Source organism: Garra rufa, chromosome 1, assembly GCF_049309525.1.
Source record: "Garra rufa chromosome 1, GarRuf1.0, whole genome shotgun sequence".
Taxonomy (NCBI): Eukaryota; Metazoa; Chordata; class Actinopteri; order Cypriniformes; family Cyprinidae; genus Garra; species Garra rufa.
The window spans coordinates 107,246,495-107,270,543 of NC_133361.1; the positions used below are offsets into that span (position 1 = coordinate 107,246,495).

Consider the following 24,049-nt stretch of genomic DNA (forward strand, 5'->3'; position numbering starts at 1 on the left):
TGAACATGATTTACTCAAGATTCATTCAAAGTAGACACTAAAAATGATCATAACCAATGTCCATCACATATGTGGATTGATATATAAAAGTTTTAAATTTTTATTCTTTTCACTAACATTTATATATAAATATCGAATGAAACGTCCACAATAAACAGCTGGCTTGTTTAACTGATTACCTTAAAAGTCCGTCGATATCGCCATTATTTATTACGGCTATTAACACGTTCTCCGACAAGCGGAAGCAATGAGACCTGTTTTCCGGGGTTGGTCATGTGACGTTCGGCATAAAGCCTATTAAATAATCATTAACCTAAGTCTGATGCATTGTATCACCATTCCCTACCATAAACAAATGCTTAATGTTGCTCTGATCTTAATGCTACCATGTTAACATTTGGTAGGGAGGTGATAAAATGCATCAGGCTTAGGCTAATGATCATTTAATTCTTAATTACTTATACAACCGTTTGTAGAAAATGTTACTCTTAAAGGTTGTATACGGAATAATAGAGAGTAATTAATTACATAACATTAACTCATTATAACAGTTAATTTTATATTGATATAATACTTATCTAGAGAAGTACACACACTATTTTCTTAAAGTGTTGTTTGTTTTAAACATCACACTTAAAATTGACATGACAAACTCCTAGAGGGCCACAGCCCTGCAGAGTTTAGCTCCTTCAACCCTAATTAAACACACCTGATCAGCTAATCAAGTCCTTTAGGCTTATTTGAAAACTGCAGGTGTGTGTGTGTTGAAGCCATAGACTGTATCCGAAATCGCCCCCTATACCCTATTCACTATTCCCTACATTAGTCGACTCATACAGTTCACTTGAAGGGGTGAATGAAAACGAGTGAGTGAATTCGGACACTAAGTGCACCGGAAGGACTGCCACTTTTGCATAGTATTGCTAACTGTTTAACAATCATTTAAAACGCACAGTTCTAGTAGTAAGATTAAAAACATGTTATTTTCCACATACTGTACATTATTGTTGCTCCTCTCTGCCCTCCCTTTCTGAAACGCTTTGATTTCCACAAAACTCACTGTTGATGGAAACCCAGGTGTTCTCTGATTGGTCAGCTATCTTTGGAATTGGCCGGATACCTCAAGCGTGTGTTGGAAATGTTACACCCCTAACCATGTTGTGATACCATTTCTTGGCGCATCAAGACAGAAATGATAAAACCCATTATAAACTAGGCATTTGTTGCATACGTGCAAACTCGTGTTTGAAAAGTCAGTACTGCATTCTTTAAATATGAAAACGTACTTGCAGGCCATCAGTCAGATGCACAGACTGTTCATGCAACATTGTGATTGGCCCACTTTATGGGCATAAGGAGCTCCAGGTGTGTGTTCCTGTTGTGTATGCACTTCGATGGATTAAATGCAGAGCACAATTCACCATACTTGACTGTTTCTCTTTCAACTGGTGCAAAACTATTTTCTATTCCTAAAGTGTAATTATAATATTACTAAAGTTTTTTACAGAAAAAGTTTAGTGATTTATGAGTGAACATCCTGTGACAGTCAGTTTTGGGTTGTTTTCCATTTAAAAGATCAGTGGAAAATCCCATTAATAAACTGCCCCCTAAATAAAAACTCAGAAGTTTATTTTTTTTATTTGATAGTTAAATCGGGAGTTTTTTTCTCTTATTTTCCCTCATCTCTTTGAATTCAATTTGATGATTTTTATCCCCTAGGATATATAAAATAGTAGAGATCATTCTATATAGATTTCCTTAACACTATCATTAGATTATCTGGATTTTTTTTTTTTTTTTTTTTTTTTTTTTTTTTTTATTAATTGTATAAAGGCCAACTTAAACACTGTTCCAGGATCGGGTTTGGACACCATGGTATAGGATCTAGCATACAAGCATTAGATATCTACATGTTATGATGCCAATTGCTTTGTGCCATTAAACTGGGGTTAACGTTTATTTCTTTGTTTTTCCACCGTAGACCTAACAGCGCTGAAAGAGGAGAAGGAAGTACTGAATGAAACCGAAGAGAAAGATCAGTTAGAGAATCTTCATAATTTTGTATCTGGAGATAAATCTGTTTGTTCCTTAGAGTCTGCAAATACTTCTAAACAAAAAAGAGCACAAAATACAGGAACTAGGAGTAATTTCACTTGCTTTCAGTGTGGACACAGTTTCACTCGAAAAGAAAACCTTAACAGGCACATGAGAATTCACACTGGAGAAAAGCCTTACACATGCAAACAGTGTGGAAAAAGTTTCAGTCAAAAAGGAAACCTTAACATTCACATGAGAGTTCACACTGGAGAGAAGCCTTACACCTGGAGAAAATGTGGAAAAAGTTTCTGCAGAAAATTAAAACTTAAAAACCACATGTGTATTCACACTTTGGAGAGCCTTTTTAACTGCCAACAGTGTGGAGAAAATTTCACTCGTAAAGAAAGCCTTAACCAACACATGAGAATTCACACTGGAGAGAAGCCTTACACGTGCGAACAGTGTGGAAAGAGTTTCGCTCGTAAAGAAAACCTTAACATACACATGAGAATTCACACTGGAGAGAAGCCTTACACGTGCAAACAGTGTGGAAAGAGTTTCGCTCGTGAAGAAAACCTTAACACACACATGAGAATTCACACTGGAGAGAAGCCTTACACGTGCAAACAGTGTGGAAAAAGTTTCACTCGTAAAGGATGCCTTAACAGACACATGGGAATTCACACTGGAGAGAAGCCTTCTACATGCAAACAGTGTGGAAAAAGTTTCACTCGTAAAGGATGCCTTAACAGACACATGGGAATTCACACTGGAGAGAAGCCTTCTACATGCAAACTGTGTGGAAAGAGTTTCACTCAAAAAGGATACCTTAACAGACACATGAGAGTTCACACTGGAGAGAAGCCTTACACGTGCCAACAGTGTGGAAAGAGTTTCATTCAAAAAGTAAGCCTTGGCAAGCACATGAAGATTCATAATCAAAAGAAGCCTTATTAAGGGTTCCAAATGGAATCCTATACAGGGCTTCTACAATGAAAATCTATTTTTGTTCATGGTACACTTTACCGTGTCAACTTGAAATATGGACTATGGACAAATGGACTACAGTGTAAGAACTTCACATTTGAAGGTCATGAATTGAAGAGAGATCTCACAGGAAGTGCACTGTTTTTTGGTTGAAGCATATAAAAGGACACTTAGCATTTTAACATCAGTGTGTATGGATTTAATTTGCACACATCAGTTACTTGCTCGTTTCTACTACCAACATTGGCGGTTTTGAGGAAGGCTTTAATAATCATATTTTGGAACCATTTCTAAAGGACTGTATTAGGAATTGTCTTATAGGATTGTCTTGTAGACCTTTTTTATGAACGCGGAAGTCACGCCTGACTAAATTTTTAGCATTTCCGGTCTTCTATGTCTCATGTCAAAGTAGCGTATAATCCAAACTGTTAATCTAATGTTAAACCTAAAAAAAAAAAAAAAAAAAAAGCACATGGCTTCCTAGCACCATCTCTTTGCCATGTCGCAATGACCGTCATTTGTCAGTGCCTCAATTTAGGTTTAAACTTTATTGTAAAACAATCGTTGTTGAAGAATAAAAAACTGTTACAAATTATTGTCCTATTTGTCTTACAAAAAAAGAAACAAGAGTAATAATAATAGTCGGGTATAAGATACCTCTGAATATACACTGTAAAAATGTTGTTTTGTTTTTTTAACCCAACTGCTGGGTTAAGCCTGTTGGGTCATTTATTTGGGTTGTTTTACTCAGTGTTGGATTGTTTTTGTGTAACCTAACATTGGGTTACTGATTTTATCCAATCAAGTGACAGTTAAGAGAGTAAGCCACTCCCCCTACTCGACGAGCCAAGCGCTACCTTTGGGGCCATTTTGAATCACCTCAGGAATCGACAGAAAAGGTATGTTTGTGGGTTTTTAATGTATGAAACTAATACTGTACATCAACAAATGCTAAAATATACCAAATTTGGCGTTTCACATTACATTAACAGTATTAAAAAGTATAATCTATCTCGGTTCGTTTTGGGTTTTGCCAATCGGTAAAGGTATGCCTGTTGTAATTACGTTACGGCCTTTTCCTGTCTAAGTTATATTCAATTTTTAGTGAAAATGTCTTTTTGGTCAGCATTTCCTCTGGAATATGTGAATTGGTGAGTCGTGTAGTTAATGTGTCTTTATATATTATATTCAGTTAGAAGTTTTAGCTGATGTGAGTTAAATGCAGCATGTCTGTTCACTTCAACGTGATTCTTGTGTAAACAAAAGGTTAACGTTGCATTTGCAGGGAGTTTGACTTTTTAAAACAACACTGATTCATCAGTAACTGATCTGACAGGAATATTCAGTGTTTTACTGTGAGTAATGAGTACGTGTCAATATTGCATTGTAAAAGACCGCTTGATCCTGATTACTCGTAGCCTGCGTGTCTATTCACAGAAACTCTAATGTAACTTGCTACGCAAAACTCTTATGGTGCGTTCACACCGGAAAAAACATTTGGGAAAAAACATTTGAGTTTACTCGCGCGTGACATTTTCTTCACAACAGATGCAAATTCGCGTCATGGGAGGGGCTTCTGCCACTCGTCAGCGGGAAAGTAGTTGTAAAATAGTTGAATGAGCTCAATTTGCCAGCTTTAGCTTGCTTGTAGTCTCAATATGTATGTATTGTGGTACTTTTCAGTTTGAATATGTTTTATATATTTTCCATTTGCATAAGAAAGCTTTAATAACTAAACTATAGAGTGCTAATCACTGTCAAACTGTCTGAAATGGTTAATTGATATATTATGTGCACGGTGCTGCAGAGAAATGTTGCAGACTGCTGAGGATAGCATGTCCTGTTATGTCCTGCATAGATAAGAACTGATACTTTTGAAGGTTTAGCAGGACTTGAGCTGTGTGTGGGTGGTGGAAAGAAACCTCTGCTTTAGACGCCAGCAGTCAAGAGAAGATACACGGAAGACGTCAATAGATAGCAGACAACTTTGATATTTAAGGGTGTGTTTCTGAAAGAGAATTCAGAAGAACTCGGAAGGACAGAATTCTTCTCCAGCGCTGTTTTTGCTCTTGATTTCTCCTATTTGCTGAGCTTGAATAAAACTTTTAAATTTTGATAGATTGACTCCTGAACCATTTTTGAACATGCAGAGGACTATTTGAAAGTCCAACAATTTGGTGACCTCCGACGTGATGGTTCACGGAGTTTTCTGAGACAAAGGGAAATATCTGAATTCAACACAAAGAGCCGGCTCATAATCAAAAGGTAAGCAGAAACCTTTTTAATTAAATTCTGCGATTGATTTTTCTAAATGAAGTGTTGAATTTGGACTATTTTCTGAAGTCGGTGGAGAAATCAACAGTAATTTAATTGAAAAAGTATATCCTGTGGTAGGATAGTGTTGTGAAGTATATCCTGTGGTAGGATAGTGTTGTGAAGTATATCCTGTGGTAGGATCCTAAATTTAGTCGGGGATCTTGCAGAACTCCAGACCTGACGAGGGTGGAGCTGGCGTAAGATCTAAAGACCTACCCGACTGAGGCAGTGAGGGTGCTCACTATAAAAAAAGTAATTGGAAAAGTGAGGGTGCTCACTATAAAAAAAAGGGAATTGAGTGAGGGTGCTCACTATAAAAAAAGGGAATTGAGTGAGGGTGCTCACTATAAAAAAGGTACTTGTTATAGTAGGGGCAGTTTAGGTGCATTGGAGCGTGAGTGACGCTAGCGAGGGACAGAGTAGGGAGCGCGCAGACCATAAAAGACGTCATGGAGGGTGAATTTGACAGGGAATGTACGGAATATGACTGTCCCACTATTGGACAACAGTGGGATGAAATGATTGAAATTGTAAAAACCCAAACTGATCCAAAAGATATGAAAACACGCATGCTAGAATTGGAAACTTGTAAACATGAAATGATTGAACATTTTGGTGATGATTGCATGGAAAAAAAGGGTTCTCTGTTTCAGAAAGTAGGGGTGAAAGAAAAAAGAGCGCAGGAAGCGCTTCAGAGAAATAGAAAAGAGAAAGTGGGTTTACTGCAAAGACGAGCACACGCAAAGAGAGAGAAAGAATTAGATGCTGATCGCAGGAAATGGGCCAGAATAACAGCCGCGGCTGCCATTTTAAAACCAAAAAAGAAGGAAGGAGAAAAGGGCGAGGTCAATGTTAAACTGAGCAAGAAGCAGGAAGCAGAGGCTACCTCTCCCCCTCCTCCTACAGCTCCTGCTGTGCAGAGACTGTATCCAGATCCTCCACCCCCCTACAATCCAAGTACGGGTAAAAAATTTAAACAGCTGCCTCTCAGGAAAATTATGAAACAAATGCCTCTGTACAAAGTAAAAGGTGGAACTTTGGAATTGAATGAGGAAGAAAGTCAGGGTTGTAAAGATAGCGTGATAGAATCGTTCGTTGAGGAAGACGTAGAAGAGAATAAAAAAGAAGAAGATGAAGAAAGTGAACAAGATTACCCAGTAGGTGAAGAGATAGTAATTGAAGGGCATGAAGAGAATAAGAAAGATAGGAAGGTAGCCAGTAACAATGACTCTGATGATGAGAAACAAGAAAAAACGTTTGTTACTATAGAAGGTACTTTTGCTATTGGTGAGGACAAAAAAGGACAGAGAGGTAGAAAGGGAACCAGGGGAAATTTATCAAAGAAAAGAGCATCCCCATCTAGATCTAGTGCAAGATTGAAGGACATGTTGCAGAGGAAAGAGGAAGGGAAGACTGATTTATCTGATATGGGAACAAAATTCCAGTTGCCCATATTGGCTGGCTCTACAGGGCCTGTGTATCAACCGTGGTCCCTTACGGACTTAGAAACATTAGTAAAGAAACTCCCTGCCATTACAGAGGGAGGAGGTAGATGGGTGAACAAACTCTTTGCATTGTCACATGGCCAGGTCCTCTCCGTAGGAGATTTGAGACAGATAATGAGCAGGGTGTTGTCTGCACACCAGATGGCAGACTTAGAGAATATTGCTCTCACCAGAAATGTGAGCAACAGCGCCCCATTGGTGACTGGGGGAGGCCAATCGCCCTTATGCCAAGCCATAAGAGATAAATTCCCCACACCTGATACAATGTTCGAAAACATGAAATTTAAACATAAGCCTGGTGAGAATGGAGCAGCATATATAAATAGATGCTCTCAAGAATGGGAGGAGGCTTGTGATGAGAACCCCCTGTCTAACCCTGTCACTAATAGAATTTTCAGGGCAGCAGTGTTGTATGGAGCTCCAGCTGGCGTGACTCAAGCAATGGAGCAGTCCCCTGAGGTACCAGGCAGTGATGATGCAAAGTGGAAAAGGTACGCAGTACATTTTATTGACAAAGCAGTAGAGAAGGCAGAGAAAGAAGGAAGTGAGCTATTGAAGCTGCAGAAGGAGCTTCTGAAACTGCAGGTTGAGGAGAGGAAGTCAGCTAAAAATAGAGAGCCGAAACAGATGGCTCAGCAACAGCCTACCCTCACACCCACGCAGCCACAACCACAGGCTGAGCCTGTACATAAAACTTCTGTAAAATACAATGATTATGTTCCACAATACCCCAAACAACAACAGTGGGGTGGTGGCAGAGGTAGAGGCAGGGGAGGAGGGTTAAACAAGGGGGATACCTGTTTCAAATGTGGGGGAGTGGGACATTGGTCACCAGACTGCCCAGAGCCCCAGAGAAGGTGCTACTACTGTGGGGGAGCAAACCATGTAGCCAGAGATTGCCCCCAACAACCACAAAGAGCGCCCCCTAGGGGTCGGGGTAACCAAAGAGGCAGGGGCCAACCGCAGAGAGGGGAATGGGGTGGCAGACCAGTGCCCTCCAACCAATTTAGTCACCAGCAGCCACTCAGTCCAGAGTGGAATCAGTCTGATGACTACTATGCATGAAGGTCCCCACAGAGAGCCCAAGAGAGGGCTATGGCTGAGCCCCTCTTAACCATCACTGTAAATAATAGTGACTTACAGGCCCTGGTTGACACTGGAGCAACTTACTCCACTATTACAAAAGACATTGACAAACGACATCTTTCAGATAGAAAGGTGGGTGTAATGGGTTTCTCTGGGGACACAGAACATTGGCCATTGACAAAACCGCTTCCTGTTACCATTGCAGGTCAGAAATTGATACATTCATTCCTATATTCGACAAATTCTCCAATACCATTGTTAGGTAGAGACCTACTAATTAAAGCAGGGGCCAGTATACTATGTACTCCAGAGGGAGTCGTTATATCATTTCCAACAGGGCAGAAGATTAACTGCTCCATACAAGGTGGAGTAGGCCACAACCAGTGGCTGCTGGCACCTTCACCCACCCCAGATAGTTATGCAGACATTTATTGGGCTCTGCTGACCCCCTCGCAAACCGGAGCTTATTCACTTTTCCAGAAATGGAAGTCGTGGATATATACCTTGGACATTTTTACTCCGCCCCCTGATGACCTACACTGTACGTTGTTTTATGACAGACAGGAAGACCATGTTTATCAGGAAGCATTTTCTGGTGTTGAAGGCTCTCAATGGAGCATAAGAGGCATGGGACTGCTGATAGGAAAGGAAGGTGTAGTGGCTCCTGTATGCCTAACAGCCGAACAGGAGGGCTGGTACATGATGAGAGAATCAGCTGCCCCACACATATCACTGGCTCTGCACTCTATGCATGAAGCCAGAGAATTGGGCTCCATGACAAAGAGGCTTCTAGCAGTTACTGATTGGGAACCAACTGAGAATAGACAGCTATACTACTCCCCCTCAGCTGACAGTTTCAAGGTGGTAGAAGAAACCACTGACTAAGGCATCTTGGAACATAAGTGGATACCCAGGTGCCACGGCAGAGATAAATCAGACGGGGAAGGGGCTGTGGAATTGATTGAATCTATGCCTCAAGACTTGTGGTCGACAGGACCCACTGATGTGGGGTATTGTGACATAACACCTGTCACTTTCGAAATATCGAATGGACCACCAGTGTGGAGTCCACAGTATAGAAACAGACCTGAGGCAGTGTCTGGTATCAGGCCGATAGTTAAGGGATTGCTTGACTCCGGGGTGCTAACCCCATACCAGTCGCAATGGAACACACCAATATTTCCTGTCCCAAAACCAGGAGGGATGTATAGAATGGTGCATGATTTGAGAGAAGTGAATAGCAGAGTTACCACCCCCATAGTTGCTGTCCCAGACCCATACACTGCATTGTCTATGGTGAATGCATCCCACCAATGGTTTTCCTGTATTGACATGGCTAACGCATTTTTCTGTGTACCCATTGCAGATGAATGCAAAGAATATTTTGCCTTCAAATTTGAAGGAACACAGTATTCCTATAACCGCCTTCCACAGGGATTTATCTTAAGTCCAGGAAAATTCAATCAGGTCATGAAACAACAACTGGAATCCTGCCAGTTTCCGGAGGGCGTGGTCACCATCATGTACGTGGATGACCTTTTGATCTCGGCTGAATCACCAGAATCCTGCCTAGAGGCAACTGGCATTGTTTTACACAGACTGCGGGAGGCTGGGCTGAAAGTGAGTAAAGAGAAATTGCAGGTGTGCAGACAAACAGTCACCTTCCTAGGGAGAGTAGTGGGAGCAGGTGGAAATGGTGTGTCACCAGCACACAAGAGGGACATTTTGACACACCCAAAACCCGATAACTGTGAAGGAAATGCTTTCCTTCTTAGGACTGGCAGGGTTCAGTAGACACTTTGTGCCACAATATGTGACTCTGACTAGCCCTCTAAGGGACATGGTGAAACAATGTGGTATGAGAAATTTGAAAGCACAGCTACAATGGACAGTCGAAGCAGAGGAGGCGTTTCAGAAAACAAAAGCAGAGCTAGCACATTGTAGCAATCTTTGCACCCCAGACTACAAACTGCCCTTCAGATTAGATGTATCTGAAACAATCACGAGTGCACATGGGGTACTTTACCAAAAGCAGTCGGGCAACAGACGAATTTTACTGTACGTGAGTGTGCTACTAGACCAGGTGGAAGCTAGACAGCCCCCGTGTGCTAGATTCGCTGCAGGCCTAGCTAAGATCATACAGAAAACATCACACATCGTTATGGGTCACACGCTGTTGATCCTAACCTCTCACTCAGTGGTCAGCTTCGTTAATTCCAGCGCTTTCACTTTCTCTGCTTTGAGACAGAGGAGGATGTTGAAAATTTTGACAGCACCAAACATTACGTATACTCACAATGGGGTTAACATGGCTGACCTCCTGACTGATGGAGAACCTCATGATTGCGCCCCCTTGACGAACAGATTGTCGGTGGTGAGGGAAGGTTTATTGGCCAGTCAACTTCCTGAAACAGACAACCCTATAACGCTTTTTACTGATGGCAGCTGTCACAGAGCTGATGATGGGACATTGAAGGCAGGATTTGCTGTGATTGAATTGCAGGGTGACAAATTTGTGACAGTGAAAGCAGAACCCCTAGTGGGGAAACAGTCAGCACAGAAAGCAGAACTGTTAGCATTGATCAATGCATTGAGATACTCTGAGGGTAAAACAGCAAATATCTACTCTGATTCTGCTTACGCAGTTTCCGCAGCCCATGTGGAGCTGCCTGTGTGGGTCAGATGTGGATTCACAACCTCGTCCGGCCGGCCAATTACTCATGAGAAAGAAGCAAGAGAGCTCTCAGAAGCCATAATGCTACCTAACAAAGTGGCTATTGTTAAGTGCACTGGTCATTCCCAAGGAACTGACCTACTCTCGAGAGGGAATGAGGCTGCAGACATGGCGGCAAAACGTGCTTCAGGCTACCTACAAGGTCAGCTTGTGGTAGTAGCAGAGCCAGATGTGACATCCCTTCTCCCTGAATTTTCAAGGGAATTCTTGTCGGAGCAGCAGGAAATGGCTGCCCCAGAAGAAAAATCTGTGTGGAAAAACAAAGGTGCGGTCAGACATTCTGATGGCCTTTGGACATCCCCAGATGGTAGGGTTCTACTACCGGCTTCATTGGCCCCAATAGTATTGAAAGAAACTCATACTCCTGCCCACTGTAGTGACAAACAAATGGCGCGAGCATTGCAATCTTGGTGGCATCCTTTCATGCCACATCTGATTGCGGGGTACATAGCATCGTGTCCTATCTGTCAAGAACACAACATTAAGCCGTCCATGAAACCGTCCCAGGGTTCGTTTCCTCTCGCAAATGGTCCTGGAGATGAAATTGTAATCGACTTCACTGACATGTGTGAAAAAGTGCAGGGAAAAAGATATCTGTTGGTGATGGTGGATGCCTACACTGGTTGGCCTGAAGCATTTCCTGTTGGCAGGGAGGACAGCACTGCCGTCATTAAGTGTTTGATAAACCACTATATACCACACTACGGTTTCCTGTAAAGGGTCAGGTCCGATAATGGCTCGCATTTTAAGAATGAACATCTGGCTCAAGTGGAGAAGGCATTGGGTTTGGTACATCACTTTGGCGCAGTTTACCACCCTCAATCGCAAGGGAAAGTTGAACGTTTGAACCTCACGTTGAAAAACAAATTGGCTAAAATCTGTGCACAGACCAAATTGACATGGTTAGCGGCCCTTCCACTGGCCCTGATGTCAGTCAGGAGCTCTGTAAACAGAACCACGGGATACACCCCGTTCGAGCTCTTGACTGGTCGCCAGTTTCCTGGTCCACATGCACCATTGCAACTGGAACCAGTTCAACCCCTATCGCATAAGGTGTATTACGACAAACTAGTGGCCCTTGTTGGGTCGTTTCATGATGTAGTGCCCATTGATGACATGGTTCACGAATACCCCGCCCGGTTGCCAAACCGCACCTGGGATTGGGTGCGATTGAGAATCTACAAGCGCAAATGGAAAGAACCTCGCTGGTCTGCTCCACTGAAGGTAACTGCACGCACCTCTCACTGTGTTCGTCTTGCAGGAAAAGGAGACACGTGGTACCACCTGAGTCAGTGTTGTCCGGCGGATCAGCCGTCCAGATCCTTGGAGGACACCAGAGTGGACCTTGCTTCACAGGTCCAAGAGAGGGAGGATACAGGTGACACACAAAATACAGGTGACACACAAACACATACACATACACATACACATACAGGAGAAGACCCAAAAGAGGATTTCCAACCATCACAAAGTAATCTGCAAGCCCTGCAAGTGGTCCATAAGACTGGGGATTTATTCACAGCCCCTAAAGGTGAGCCAGTAGCTCATTGCATCAGTGCAGATTGTGCATTTGGAGCAGGCATAGCAAGGAAATTTAGGGAAAGGTACGGGGTTGAAAAGGTGTGGGCCCAAGGGAAGACAAAAGGTGACTGTGCCGTAACACATGAAATAGACAGGATCGTTTTTCACCTAGTCACAAAAACATTTGCCAGGGATCTACCCACCTATGAGGATTTTGAGAACAGTTTAAGCTGCATGAGAGTGTGGTGTGACAGGCTAGGCATCACCAAATTATCTATACCCCGGCTGGGGTGTGGTTTGGACAAGTTGGAGTTCTGTAAAGTCCTTCACATTATTGAGAAAACTTTTAGAGGTTCAAACATAGTGATTTCTATTTACCATATTGATTAGTGTAACAAGTGTGTTTTTGTATCTTTTATCATTTTTTGGTTTATACTTCTTGTGAGAGACAACATATGTCCTGGACAGAGAAAATAGATTGGAGTAAAGTACCCATTTTCCCACTTCCAAGGTGCAACTCGGACGAGGACGTAAAATTGTCCAGCGTGAAATTAGCTTCAGTCCAGGTTCAGGGAGAAAAGAATCATGAGAGTGAAATTGTGGGAGAATTGGAAACTTCTGGGGGTCATAGGAGTGATAGCCTTGATAATAGTGGGAATAATTCTGGGAATAGAAAGGAATCAGAAGGAAGGGAGTCACGGAAAGAATAAAACACTTACTAGATATGTGAGAGCTGTAAGAAGTGAGACCCTGCAAAATGGAGACGAGAAAAAAGATCCGTGTTTAAAGAAATATGGAGGGATCGAGTTAAATTACACCAGAGGGTCGACCACATCCTATACGTTTGACTTGTGTGATGTTATAGATTGTGGTGGGAAAGATAGTTCATGGAGGGGATATGATGTCTACCTCTGTGGATTAGGTTGGCCAGGAAACCAAAAGTGGTGTCCAACATGGAACAACGTCTGGCAAGCGACAAACCCAAGTTTCACAGGAACCACTGAAAAGAAAACCTCAAATGGAAAACTAAAAGCAGCAGGGTATTTTAGGATGCAGAGGGATTTCAATAGGGATAAAAACCCCATAACATTGTCAATAATAGGCCTTAAACAAGACCCATATCCAGCTAAACCTGGAGGGGTAGCAGGACAATGTTGGGACACCGCTGAGGGGCAATTTTATGTATTAATTGGTGTTGAAGTGGGTGGGAAGGATCCACTAGGGTTGGTAAAGGTTAACCTAGTGGAACCAGTAGAGAATACTACAATGGAAACTATAGTAAAGGATTATAGCAAAGAGGTAAGGGGAAATAAGGTAGTTATTGAAATGGATTACACAAAATTGACCCCTGAGGATTTAATAGAAAAAGCTACGGGATATGGGGAGTCCAATTTATGGTTAGAATGGATAATATCCGCTGCCCGGGCAGTACAGATGACGGAGTGTGTTGCTTGTGCGAGAGCTAGACCCACCCTTAGGATAGAACCAGCTCCGTTGATAAAGACTGACAAAGTGGGGTATGGCTGTATGATGAGTATTACCCAGGAAGCCAAGCCCGAAGGATGTGACACTTTAGCAGAAGTATTCCCTCCAATAAGTAATCAAACAAAAACAGGTCCCTTCTCTGCAACCTCGGGGAACTTTACGTGTTTTAACTTTAGCGCCTCTGATCCAAGGTTTAAGGTGGGACATATTGATCCTGCTTGGTGCAGTGAGGTCATTCAGAATGCTGAGGATGTAATTGGACCGTGGGCGCGAGGGGGATTATACTATTACTGCGGGCATAGGAGGCTGTTCGTGAGAATAAAAGGGAAATTGACTGTAGGAACATGCGCGATGGTTAGGTTAGCAGCGCCATTGGCATTGATTGGTAGGAAAGGAATAGCACAAGACGTGGAAAAAGGTAGGAGGAAAAGAGAAGCGGGAACATTCGACCTATCCATTAACTCTCCAACCTACATAGACTCGATAGGAGTTCCCCGGGGGGTGCCGGATGAGTACAAATTGGCAGATCAAATTGCGGCCGGGTTTGAGAACATCCCAATCATAGCAGCACTCTTCCCTGTTACTCCAAATAAAAATGTGGATAGGATAAACTACGTTCATTATAACGTAATGAGATTGGCTAATTTGACTAGAGACGCAGTAGAAGGCCTATCAGAACAATTGGCTCCGACTTCCCTGATGGCCATACAAAATAGAATGGCGCTAGATATGCTCCTTAGCCAGAGTGGGGGCGTTTGCGCAATGTTCAAAGATTTTTGTTGTACGTTTATCCCAAACAATACCGCTCCAGATGGGTCAGTAACGCGGGCCCTGGAGGGACTGAAAACTCTCTCTAAAACTATGGCAGAACACTCTGGTATAGATAACCCCTTTGATGATTGGCTAACCAATGTGTTTGGAAAATATAAAACCATGATAACATCCATTCTAGTATCTCTCGCTACTTTTGTGGCTATAGTGGTAACTTGTGGATGCTGCTGCATTCCGTGCATCCGGTCATTGTGTAACAGGGTGATAGTAACAGCAATTGAAAAGAAAGAAGAGGCTCCGCCCCCTTACACAATGCCTTTGTTGATATCCCCAGAAGAAGAAGAAGAGGAGGAGGAATGTAACTTGTGAATGTTCTCTCTCTCTCTCTCTCTATTAACTGTGTTTTCTTGCAGATGCTGATTCATCATAAATTGTGTGTTATATAGAGATGTTCAGTAGATGTTTTGAGCCTAGAAGGAATGTGTAGAAATGTTTAGCTTAGATACTTTCAGTGTGATTGTCTCAGCTGACATGTTGTGGTCGCCCAATTGCAAATTAGGGGACCGTCTGGGCGTCTTTCCCCGTGGGGGTTTTCGGCCCAGTCCTGTCTGAGCACACTGGTAGTATAGGGAATTTTACCTTTTGAATTTTACATGCATGCAATGTTGACTAGAGTAGAATGTTGATATATACCAGTAAGTAAGGCAATGCCGTGATTGGAAGTATACTTATTCATTGTTTCTCTCTGTTTGACTGCAATATGACAGTTTGTTGGTCACGTGCTGGCCTCCACCATGGCTAAAGCTGTAAATGTAGTGAAAATGAAAAATTTTTATATTTGCAGTCAATCGGATGTAAGACTACTTTTACTACAATTTAAACTTTCAAAACTGATCTTCACATGATGATTTACACCCATATTTTATTGTAGGTAGGAAGTCTCAATGGCTCTCAGGGTTCTTGAATGCACCTTTCCTAAACTGCAAGAAAACACCAAATTCTGAAAGAACACTGTTTGGGATAACCAATGGGAAAGAGCGGTTACCAGTGTTAATGAGGTGATTTCTCGATGACGGGTAAGATCCTCTTTTGGCCAAGCGGAGGGCAACCTAAGGCAGGGATTCACCGCCACTGGGCACCTGCCAGAAATGGAGGTGTTATATGTGAGACTGTTGTGGAGTTGAGCAGATGCTTGATAGGCCTAGAGCATCAGAGAAGCTGTACAGAGTTGCAGCAGGCAGTCTGCCTGTTTAAAATATGAGCTCCTCCTACACTGTTCACCAGCCACCGCATTCCTTGATGGCTTGCTTTTGATTGCGACCAGGGTCCACAATTTGATGCAATTGTGCCAGGGATCACAGCCCTGGGGAGAAAATACCTTTTATAGTACGTTAATGGAGATGTGCTTTCAGTAACCATCTGAGACTATGTGATGATATTGCAAAATTTAAATTGGCTGCTTGAAGCTGTTAGAAAAAAAAACAAACAAAAAAAAAAAAAAACATTAAGCTCTAGGATGAACACTGGGTTTATGAGACTGATATATTCCATAGACCTTTGGACGTGGTGGTGGCTAGGGCATTTGGCATAACAGAATCCAAACTGTTTTAAATGATTTGTGTTGCAGCATTGTAGAAAAAAAAAAAAAAAAAAAAAAAAAAAAAAAAATCATGTGTATTATCTTTTTTTTTTTTCTTTTTTTGGTTGTATATTTCTGTGCATTTTTATTGTGTGGCCTCTTTCAGAGGCCAAGAGAGGGATTTGTGGTACTTTTCAGTTTGAATATGTTTTATATATTTTCCATTTGCATAAGAAAGCTTTAATAACTAAACTATAGAGTGCTAATCACTGTCAAACTGTCTGAAATGGTTAATTGATATATTATGTGCACGGTGCTGCAGAGAAATGTTGCAGACTGCTGAGGATAGCATGTCCTGTTATGTCCTGCATAGATAAGAACTGATACTTTTGAAGGTTTAGCAGGACTTGAGCTGTGTGTGGGTGGTGGAAAGAAACCTCTGCTTTAGACGCCAGCAGTCAAGAGAAGATACACGGAAGACGTCAATAGATAGCAGACAACTTTGATATTTAAGGGTGTGTTTCTGAAAGAGAATTCAGAAGAACTCGGAAGGACAGAATTCTTCTCCAGCGCTGTTTTTGCTCTTGATTTCTCCTATTTGCTGAGCTTGAATAAAACTTTTAAATTTTGATAGATTGACTCCTGAACCATTTTTGAACATGCAGAGGACTATTTGAAAGTCCAACAGTATATGTAGGTCAAATTGAGTAAAGAGCGTTTTTTAAAACTAACCAGATTGTCCGACCACTTCACTCACTTTCTTCCTAGCCAAATCCTTTTTATTCCTGTTTATACAGAAGTCCAAAGATGTATTGTACAGCTCCGAGTAACCACAGACAGCAACGGTGATTTTGTCCTCCATTGTTGTTTCGGATTTCTGCCTCAGTCACTTCTAGAGCAAGCTCCTGATTGGTTAATGCGGCTCGAATTTTCGCCAAAGTTCAGATTTTTGAACTCCTGCGAATGGCGTGGCAATCGCTTGAAACGCTCAATACGCGCCGCTGGACGGCTATTCGCGTCTTTGCATTGACTTAACATGTAAATCACTAGCGCTTGCCGCTTCATTCGCGTCCGGTGTGAACGCACCGTTATCCAATCACAGAGCTGTAGGCGTTTACTTCAAAGTCTTCAATGTAAGACGCCCATTAAAATCGATCGTTTCTGGAGCCTACCTCAAAACCAGGGTATAAAATAACATATAACTTATTGTTTATTATGAATTTTTTATGTAAAAACCACACAAATATCATAAGTAGACATCAGACTACAGTATTAATTAAGAAAAAACATCAGCTCAGGAGAGCTTTAAATTAATTATTTGTCATGGATTGGATTTTGTTTAATGCTGCATTGTGTGTGTAAAGTGATTTTTGTATGTTTTTAACGTTCTTCTGTTTTTAACAGGTTGGCACTAACATGGTTGAGTACCTAAAGGAGGCTGATCTCGCAAAACCCTTCCCCTTTGTCCTTGGGCTTTGGGATTGCAGTAACTGCCATCAAGCGTTTGTTGTTGTCGGCAAGCAGGCACTTCACCGAAACACACTTATCTGTGCTGTGGACACATGCTTTAAACTTTTTTACGTGTTGGACATCCATTTTCCGAAGCAGTGCGCACCAGTGTGGGAATTTTTGCAGTCTATTGTCTACAGCAGCACTTCTCAAAGTCCGGACTCCGGTCCGGATCCGGACCCGCCACCATTTCGTATTTCAACAGCAGTAATTTAAGGGATTAAAAATCTGGATTTCCTACTTTGATAAACGCATATCAGAATCATTTGTGTAGTGTTTAATGTCTTTTAGGAGATGGTCCGAAATTAAAGGGAAGGCAAGATATTTAAAGTTTTCTACTGTGATTCAGTTGCCATGACATCCAGTGAGTTTTGACATAATCGGCCGCGAGCCGCGCAACACGACACTTCACGGCAGTAAGCGTTTGAATGGGTGTGGAGGATGTCATTGTCCAGGAAAAGAAAAGTTGACGAAGAAAATAGAGTTTTCAAAGATGATTGGAGAGAGGTATGCGTTCTTTTTGCCCCAATCCAGCACGAAGCCATTCTGTTTGTTTTGTAACGAGACAGTTGGAGTTGTGAAGAGTGGAAATGTCAAACGGCATTATGAAACAAAACACAGTCATTTTGAACGACAATATCCACAAAATACAGAGGTACGGACAGCAAAACTTCGACAGCTAAAGTATTCATATGAATCAACAAATAAGTTGCTTGTGAGAGCTGTGACACAGCAAGAGAGAGCTACAGAAGTATCTTTCCGAGTGGCCTGGGTACTAGGCAAAAGCTGATGGGAGACAGACAGTGTCATTTCTCACATTAGACTGCTCTGTATTTTTCACCATGTTACTTTTGTTAAGAAAAATCCAGACACTTAAATTAATCATTTGCACTTGTTATTCATGTATTTTGAATGCAAAAGGCACCTTATTTTTTCATAAAATGAATGTTGATTTGTTATACATATCTATTAAAAACAAGTTTACAACAACTAACCCTCTCTAAAATGTTGTTTATATGAAGAGGAAAGTTGTCAGATTAATATATACAGTTCCTTTTCCAAAAATTAGCATATTGTGATAAAGTTAATTATTTTCTGTAATGTAGGTAGATAGGAATTTTGGGTTTTCATTAACTGTATGCTCAAAATCATCCATATTAAAACAATAAAAGGCTTGAACTACTTCAGTTGTGTGTAATGAACCTAAAATATATGAAAGTCTAATGTTTATCAGTACATTACAGAAAATAATGAACTTTATCACAATATGCAAATTTTGGGAAAAGGACCCTACATTTAGAACCCTTTCTGAAATGTTGTGACTTGATATTTACATATATTTATGTGCATCTACAATGTGAGTTTATAAAGTTAATATGGGTTTATATGAATTGAAAAGTTGTCAGTTAAATCTATAGAACCCTTTCTAAATGTTGTGACTTTATAGGGGGTTGTTAGAGGAAAGTTGTCAGACTATATATATATATATATATATATATATATATATATAATATGTATATATAAAAATGTATATCTTAAATGTTATGTGAGTTTCAAATTAATATAGGTTTATATGAAGAGGAAATAAGTCAGACTACTTGGGTTTGTCATGATCGGGGCTGTGGGTTTTCCCTCAGCCACCTGAGGTCGCTGTTTGCACTGCACTCCTGATTCTTCACGTCTGTTTTGTCATTAACACTGATTCACTCACAGCTGTTCACCATTTGGACTTTTGTATAAGAACTCTCATTTCTCACTCCTGCTTCATGTCTGCATTGTCTTTTGTCTTGTGTGTATTTCTGTGTTTCTGAATCCTGGCCTTTGATCGTGTTCTTGGTTTGGTTTATTTAGTATTTCAGTTTATGTCGTGTTGTGCCGTGTTGGCCTTTTGGTTTTGTTTTGTTATTATTTTCATTAAAAAATACTTACCTGCATTTGGAACCAGATCTCCTCCTTCTCACGTGACAGGATTAGAATCTTTGCTCGTGCCACTTTGTTAAACATACTTCTAAAATTTATGAGTTTATAAAGAAGAAAGTTGTCTTACACACACACACACACACACACACACACACACACACACACACACACACACAAACACATACATGTATATTTTAACATTTATTAATGCAAATTGTATTTTTTATTTTGCATTAAAATAGCCTTTTATAAATTGATTTTGTCTCTTTTTTTTGTTGTCTTAAAGGGATAGTTCACCCAAAAATGAAAATTTGATGAATGGTGATGCAATGCATCAGACTTACGTTGATTATTTAATTTACATTTATAGAAAGCATAGAAAAACACTTAAAGCAAAATGTATTAAACACGTTTTATTATTAATTAAAAGGAACAATTCTTGAATGAAAAAACTTAATAAAAAATGTAACAATTAATAAGTGATAAAACAATTAATAAAAAAAATTATATATATATATATATTGTGGACTGTGTACTCATACGCATCAGACAGCAGAACTGTGGCACCTCCGTCTCCCTCCAACACCCCGATGAAGGTGAGCTCCACCTTTACTGGCTCAGCTACAGTCTTCGGAAATATAATAACATCAACGGAAGTCTCAGCAAAGGAATGTAATTACATGAACACTATTAATGTGAGTTGACCACATGATCTAGAAAGAAAAATGATTCTGAAGAATATATTATTTATCTTTGTTAATTTCAACATTTACTAAAACGTTATGAAATGGAAAGTTTTGGAACTGTTGTATTTTATTAACTAACATTATGTGTAACAGATTGACAAGTTCTGTACTTGGTCAATGCATTGATATTAACTAATAGTGCCTAATTCTAAAGTGTTACCAATATAAGTTATTACCAGTGAATATACACTTGGTACACACTCAGGAGTGTAGGAAGATGCAGAAAGATCAATTAGAGAATAATTAGGTTACATGATGCATTATGTTGTGTACCTCCACAGCTGAATGGCTGGATGAGTTCAGCTTGGGAGAAGGTTTGAGGCACGAAATCTCAATGTGATCTCCCAGGCTGAGCTCCACCAGGGCCCCGTCACGCCACAGGGACACCTCCATCACCACCTGGCCACACCATGGGGACCTCTCCATCAGCCACTCGGGTCATCCTGGGGACCTGCAACTGCATGATCACAAGGGTAGGATTGTTAATGCAATGCAAGTGAATACAGTTACTAGTGCTTAGACATAATCAAAATAACATTGGCTGTGAATCTGATTAAAATGCGTCTTTAACCTTTTCACACGTGAGTTTAAAATATTCTATCTAACCCCAAAGAGTGAGTTTTTTTAGGCGACCGTTATTTTGGAATGTTTGGCATTACAGTTTCCATGGCGACGCGTCATGTGACACACCGCAGCCACAACAGCACTGTAATGGTGCGTTCACACCGGACGCGAATGAAGCGGCAAGCGCGAGTGATTTACATGTTAAGTCAATGCAAAGACGCGAATAGCCATCCTGCGGCCCGAAACGCGCGAATAGCGCGAATGGCGCGGCGCGCATTGAGCGTTTCAAGCGACTGCCGCGCCATTCGCGCGAAACGCGCGAGTTCAAAAATCTGAACTTCGGCGGAATTCCGCGCCGCGGTAACCAATCAGGAGCTTGCTCTAGTAGTGACGGAGGCAGAAATCCGAAACAACAATGACGGACAAAATCACCGTTGCTGTCTGTGGTTCCTCGGAGCTGTACGATACATCTTTGGACTTTTGTAGAAACAGAAATAAAAGGGATCTTGCTAGGAATAAAGTGAGTGAAGAGGTCGGACAATCTGGTTAGTTTTAAAAAACGCTCTTTACTCAATTTAACCTACATACATACATATTGAGACTACAAGCAAGCTAAAGCTGGCAAATTGAGCTCATTCACCTATTTTACAACTACTTTCCCGCTGACGAGTGGCAGAAGCCCCTCCCTTGACGCGAATTCGCGTCTGTTGTGAAGAAAATGTCACGCGCGAATGACGCGAATTTTACCGCGCGAATGGCGCGAGTAAACTCAAATGTTCAAGCGTTCAACTACGCGCGAATAGCGCGTTTTTTCCGCGCAAGTGGCGTCCGGTGTGAACGCACCATAAGACACATGGATCGCTTTTATTTCGTTTTCCCTTTTTTATTATTGATATTCATAAGCATGCTCTCTATATTTTGAAATATATGATATTCCGATTTCGAAATATGTGCAAGTAAATGTATTTAAAAATCCAAATACTTTTATTATGACCGCGTTAGTTAATCTATACCGGTTGATGGGCGCCGCCATGTTTGTTCGCGCTGAATCCGAGCTGTGGGATTTAACACACGCAAATGCATCCTCTTCTCCCGAAAGACATTAAAGTAAGTCTCTGGTGAGCTGGAAGAAGAGGAGAGTGAACTTTATAGTTACCTGCATAATCTGTATATGATATCAATAAATGATGCTGTCAGAATATATTTGTAGGATCATTATTGCTGCTTCCATAGACATCAGTGTGTATTTTACAAACTATAAATGTATGGTTTTGCTAGTACTTATGTCTATTTAAATGTCTGAAACCTAAAATAAGCATTATATGGTTGAAAACACTGAATAGTTGTGATAATATGACAAGCACTCAGCGCCTCCGATCTGGCTCAGAGCCAGCAAAAGCGCCAAAACAGATTTGAATTCAGCAGCTGATCACGTGATGCGGCGAACGTTCGAATCACACCGGTGTGATCATACGCATAAGGGACCAGCCAAGACAAATCACACCGGTGTGATCGTACGTTCTAAAGGGTTAAACAAAACATTACCTTAATTCAACCTGTATTAAAACCTTAATCAGTTAATCGCACAAAAATGCAATGAAATGATTGCAGAGAATATCTTAATATTAATAAAAAATAACGTATTTGTGGCTATAGAAATACAGTTTGGGAGAGGCACTCTTAAAAAAAAAAAAAGTTGAATTTATTAAATAATGTTGGTAAATTTGCTCACTTTTTTAAATATCTCCCTTCAGCAAGATGAACCCTCCCCTTGTGAATAGGTCCTGCTCTTCCCCAGACAACAGGGCAGTTGGTGGATTCAGGTTTTGTATGACGCTATTTTAATTTCATTTTTGGACACCTCGTATGACTGAGGGTTTGTCCGATTGTCCACACAGGTGATCCGGGTGGGTGTAGGCCTGCTGTATGATGAACTTGCCTGTGATATTGCTCTTTTAGTCAGGCAGCACACCAGCAGGGAGAGAATATGAACTCGCAGGAACAATTCTTCTTAGAAGTCGGCTCGAGCATGTAGAGGCTCTGAAAGCGAAAATCTGACTGACTGGCTGGCTGCATGCCGCCCTCTTATATACCCGTATGTACTCGGGAGTGGCTTGGCATGCAAATGCTCCTCGCCAATTTTCATTGGCCTTTTGAATAAGGCTCAGAGATGATTGGTCTCTCAGGCGATTCCCAATGTAACGTCTCCGTTCCCTCCTTCAGGGAACGAGGGTTACCATCGTAACCTAGACGTTCCCTGACCTGAACCATGTAGAAAATGAGCGGGGTGAACAGAGGAGGAAAAGCACCAACATAGAGCTGGAAATCTGAAGGCTCTGGAGAGATTCTATGTGAAGTAGGGGTGGCACGGTACATGAAAAACAACCGAACCGTTCGGTTCGCTCGTCTCGGTTCGGTGCGTGTGTGCACCGCACGGTTCAACGGTTCAACGCATGCGCAATGTAGCCTCGTGAGTGTCCTTTTTGCGCGAAATAAGAGGTGTGTGTAGACATAGAGACAGTAAAAGTGGAGTGCTGCAGGTTACGTCACGTGTAGAAATGGCAAGTGTGAGAGATAGGTAAGGCTGCCCGGAGTTGGAAGATGCGCCAGATATGATACGCTGTTCATCCAACTTGGCTGTGCTTTCAATTTTATTAAAGGAAAGGATGAAGCTGATTGGTTGGTTCATGTCACATGGCCTGCGGTGAGCTTGCGGAATTTTGAAAAGTTGAGATGTTTTTATCTCGATGCGGCACGTACGCGCCTGGAAAAAACGAGCGTGCCGCACCGCCTCGCTTCCATTACGAGCGCGCGTACCACGCGTCTACATTTGAAATAACAAAGTTGAGTGCGCAAAAGAGGCTTCATGTGAACGGCCCCTTAGCCAGGTCAGGTGTGTGGGAACATTTTGGATTTCATCTTTATTTGTCAGTTCATCTGAGAAGACATCACGCCAGTGTGTTGTTAGACAGGCAAGTTAATTCTTCAGTTCAGTCTTTATGTGCTAAAAAAGGCACGCAAATTCCTGTAGAGATACACATTGTCCTGTTTTTGCCAAATAAATGAAAAGCATGTTATCAATGTCTTCTCTCTTGCTGTATCAAATCTCCCCTAGCTTTCCTCAGAGATGGTCTCAAAAATGTCAAGTCCAGTTCAGTTTGTGCATGATTACATCATGATATAACTTTTTTTTTAATAATGTATCCTTAATTGTGGATAATCAAGCTACATTTCATATGCCAAAGAAAACTTCTGGAGTGTTAAAGATTAAAATGAAAAATAAAAACAA

The 24,049-nt window shown here is 41.3% G+C and overlaps 1 protein-coding gene across 1 annotated transcript in view; it reads left to right on the plus strand.

Annotated features, from left to right (window-relative positions):
* The first annotated feature begins 387 nt into the window (after positions 1 to 387).
* Positions 388 to 24,049, plus strand: part of LOC141323603 (uncharacterized) — a 118,083-nt gene continuing 94,421 nt past the window's right edge. Inside the window, exons 1-3 of the mRNA XM_073833487.1 lie at positions 388 to 400; positions 1,982 to 2,943; positions 14,327 to 14,331. Coding sequence (XP_073689588.1) covers positions 388 to 400; positions 1,982 to 2,943; positions 14,327 to 14,331 — 980 coding nt within the window. The remainder of the gene's footprint in view (positions 401 to 1,981; positions 2,944 to 14,326; positions 14,332 to 24,049) is intronic.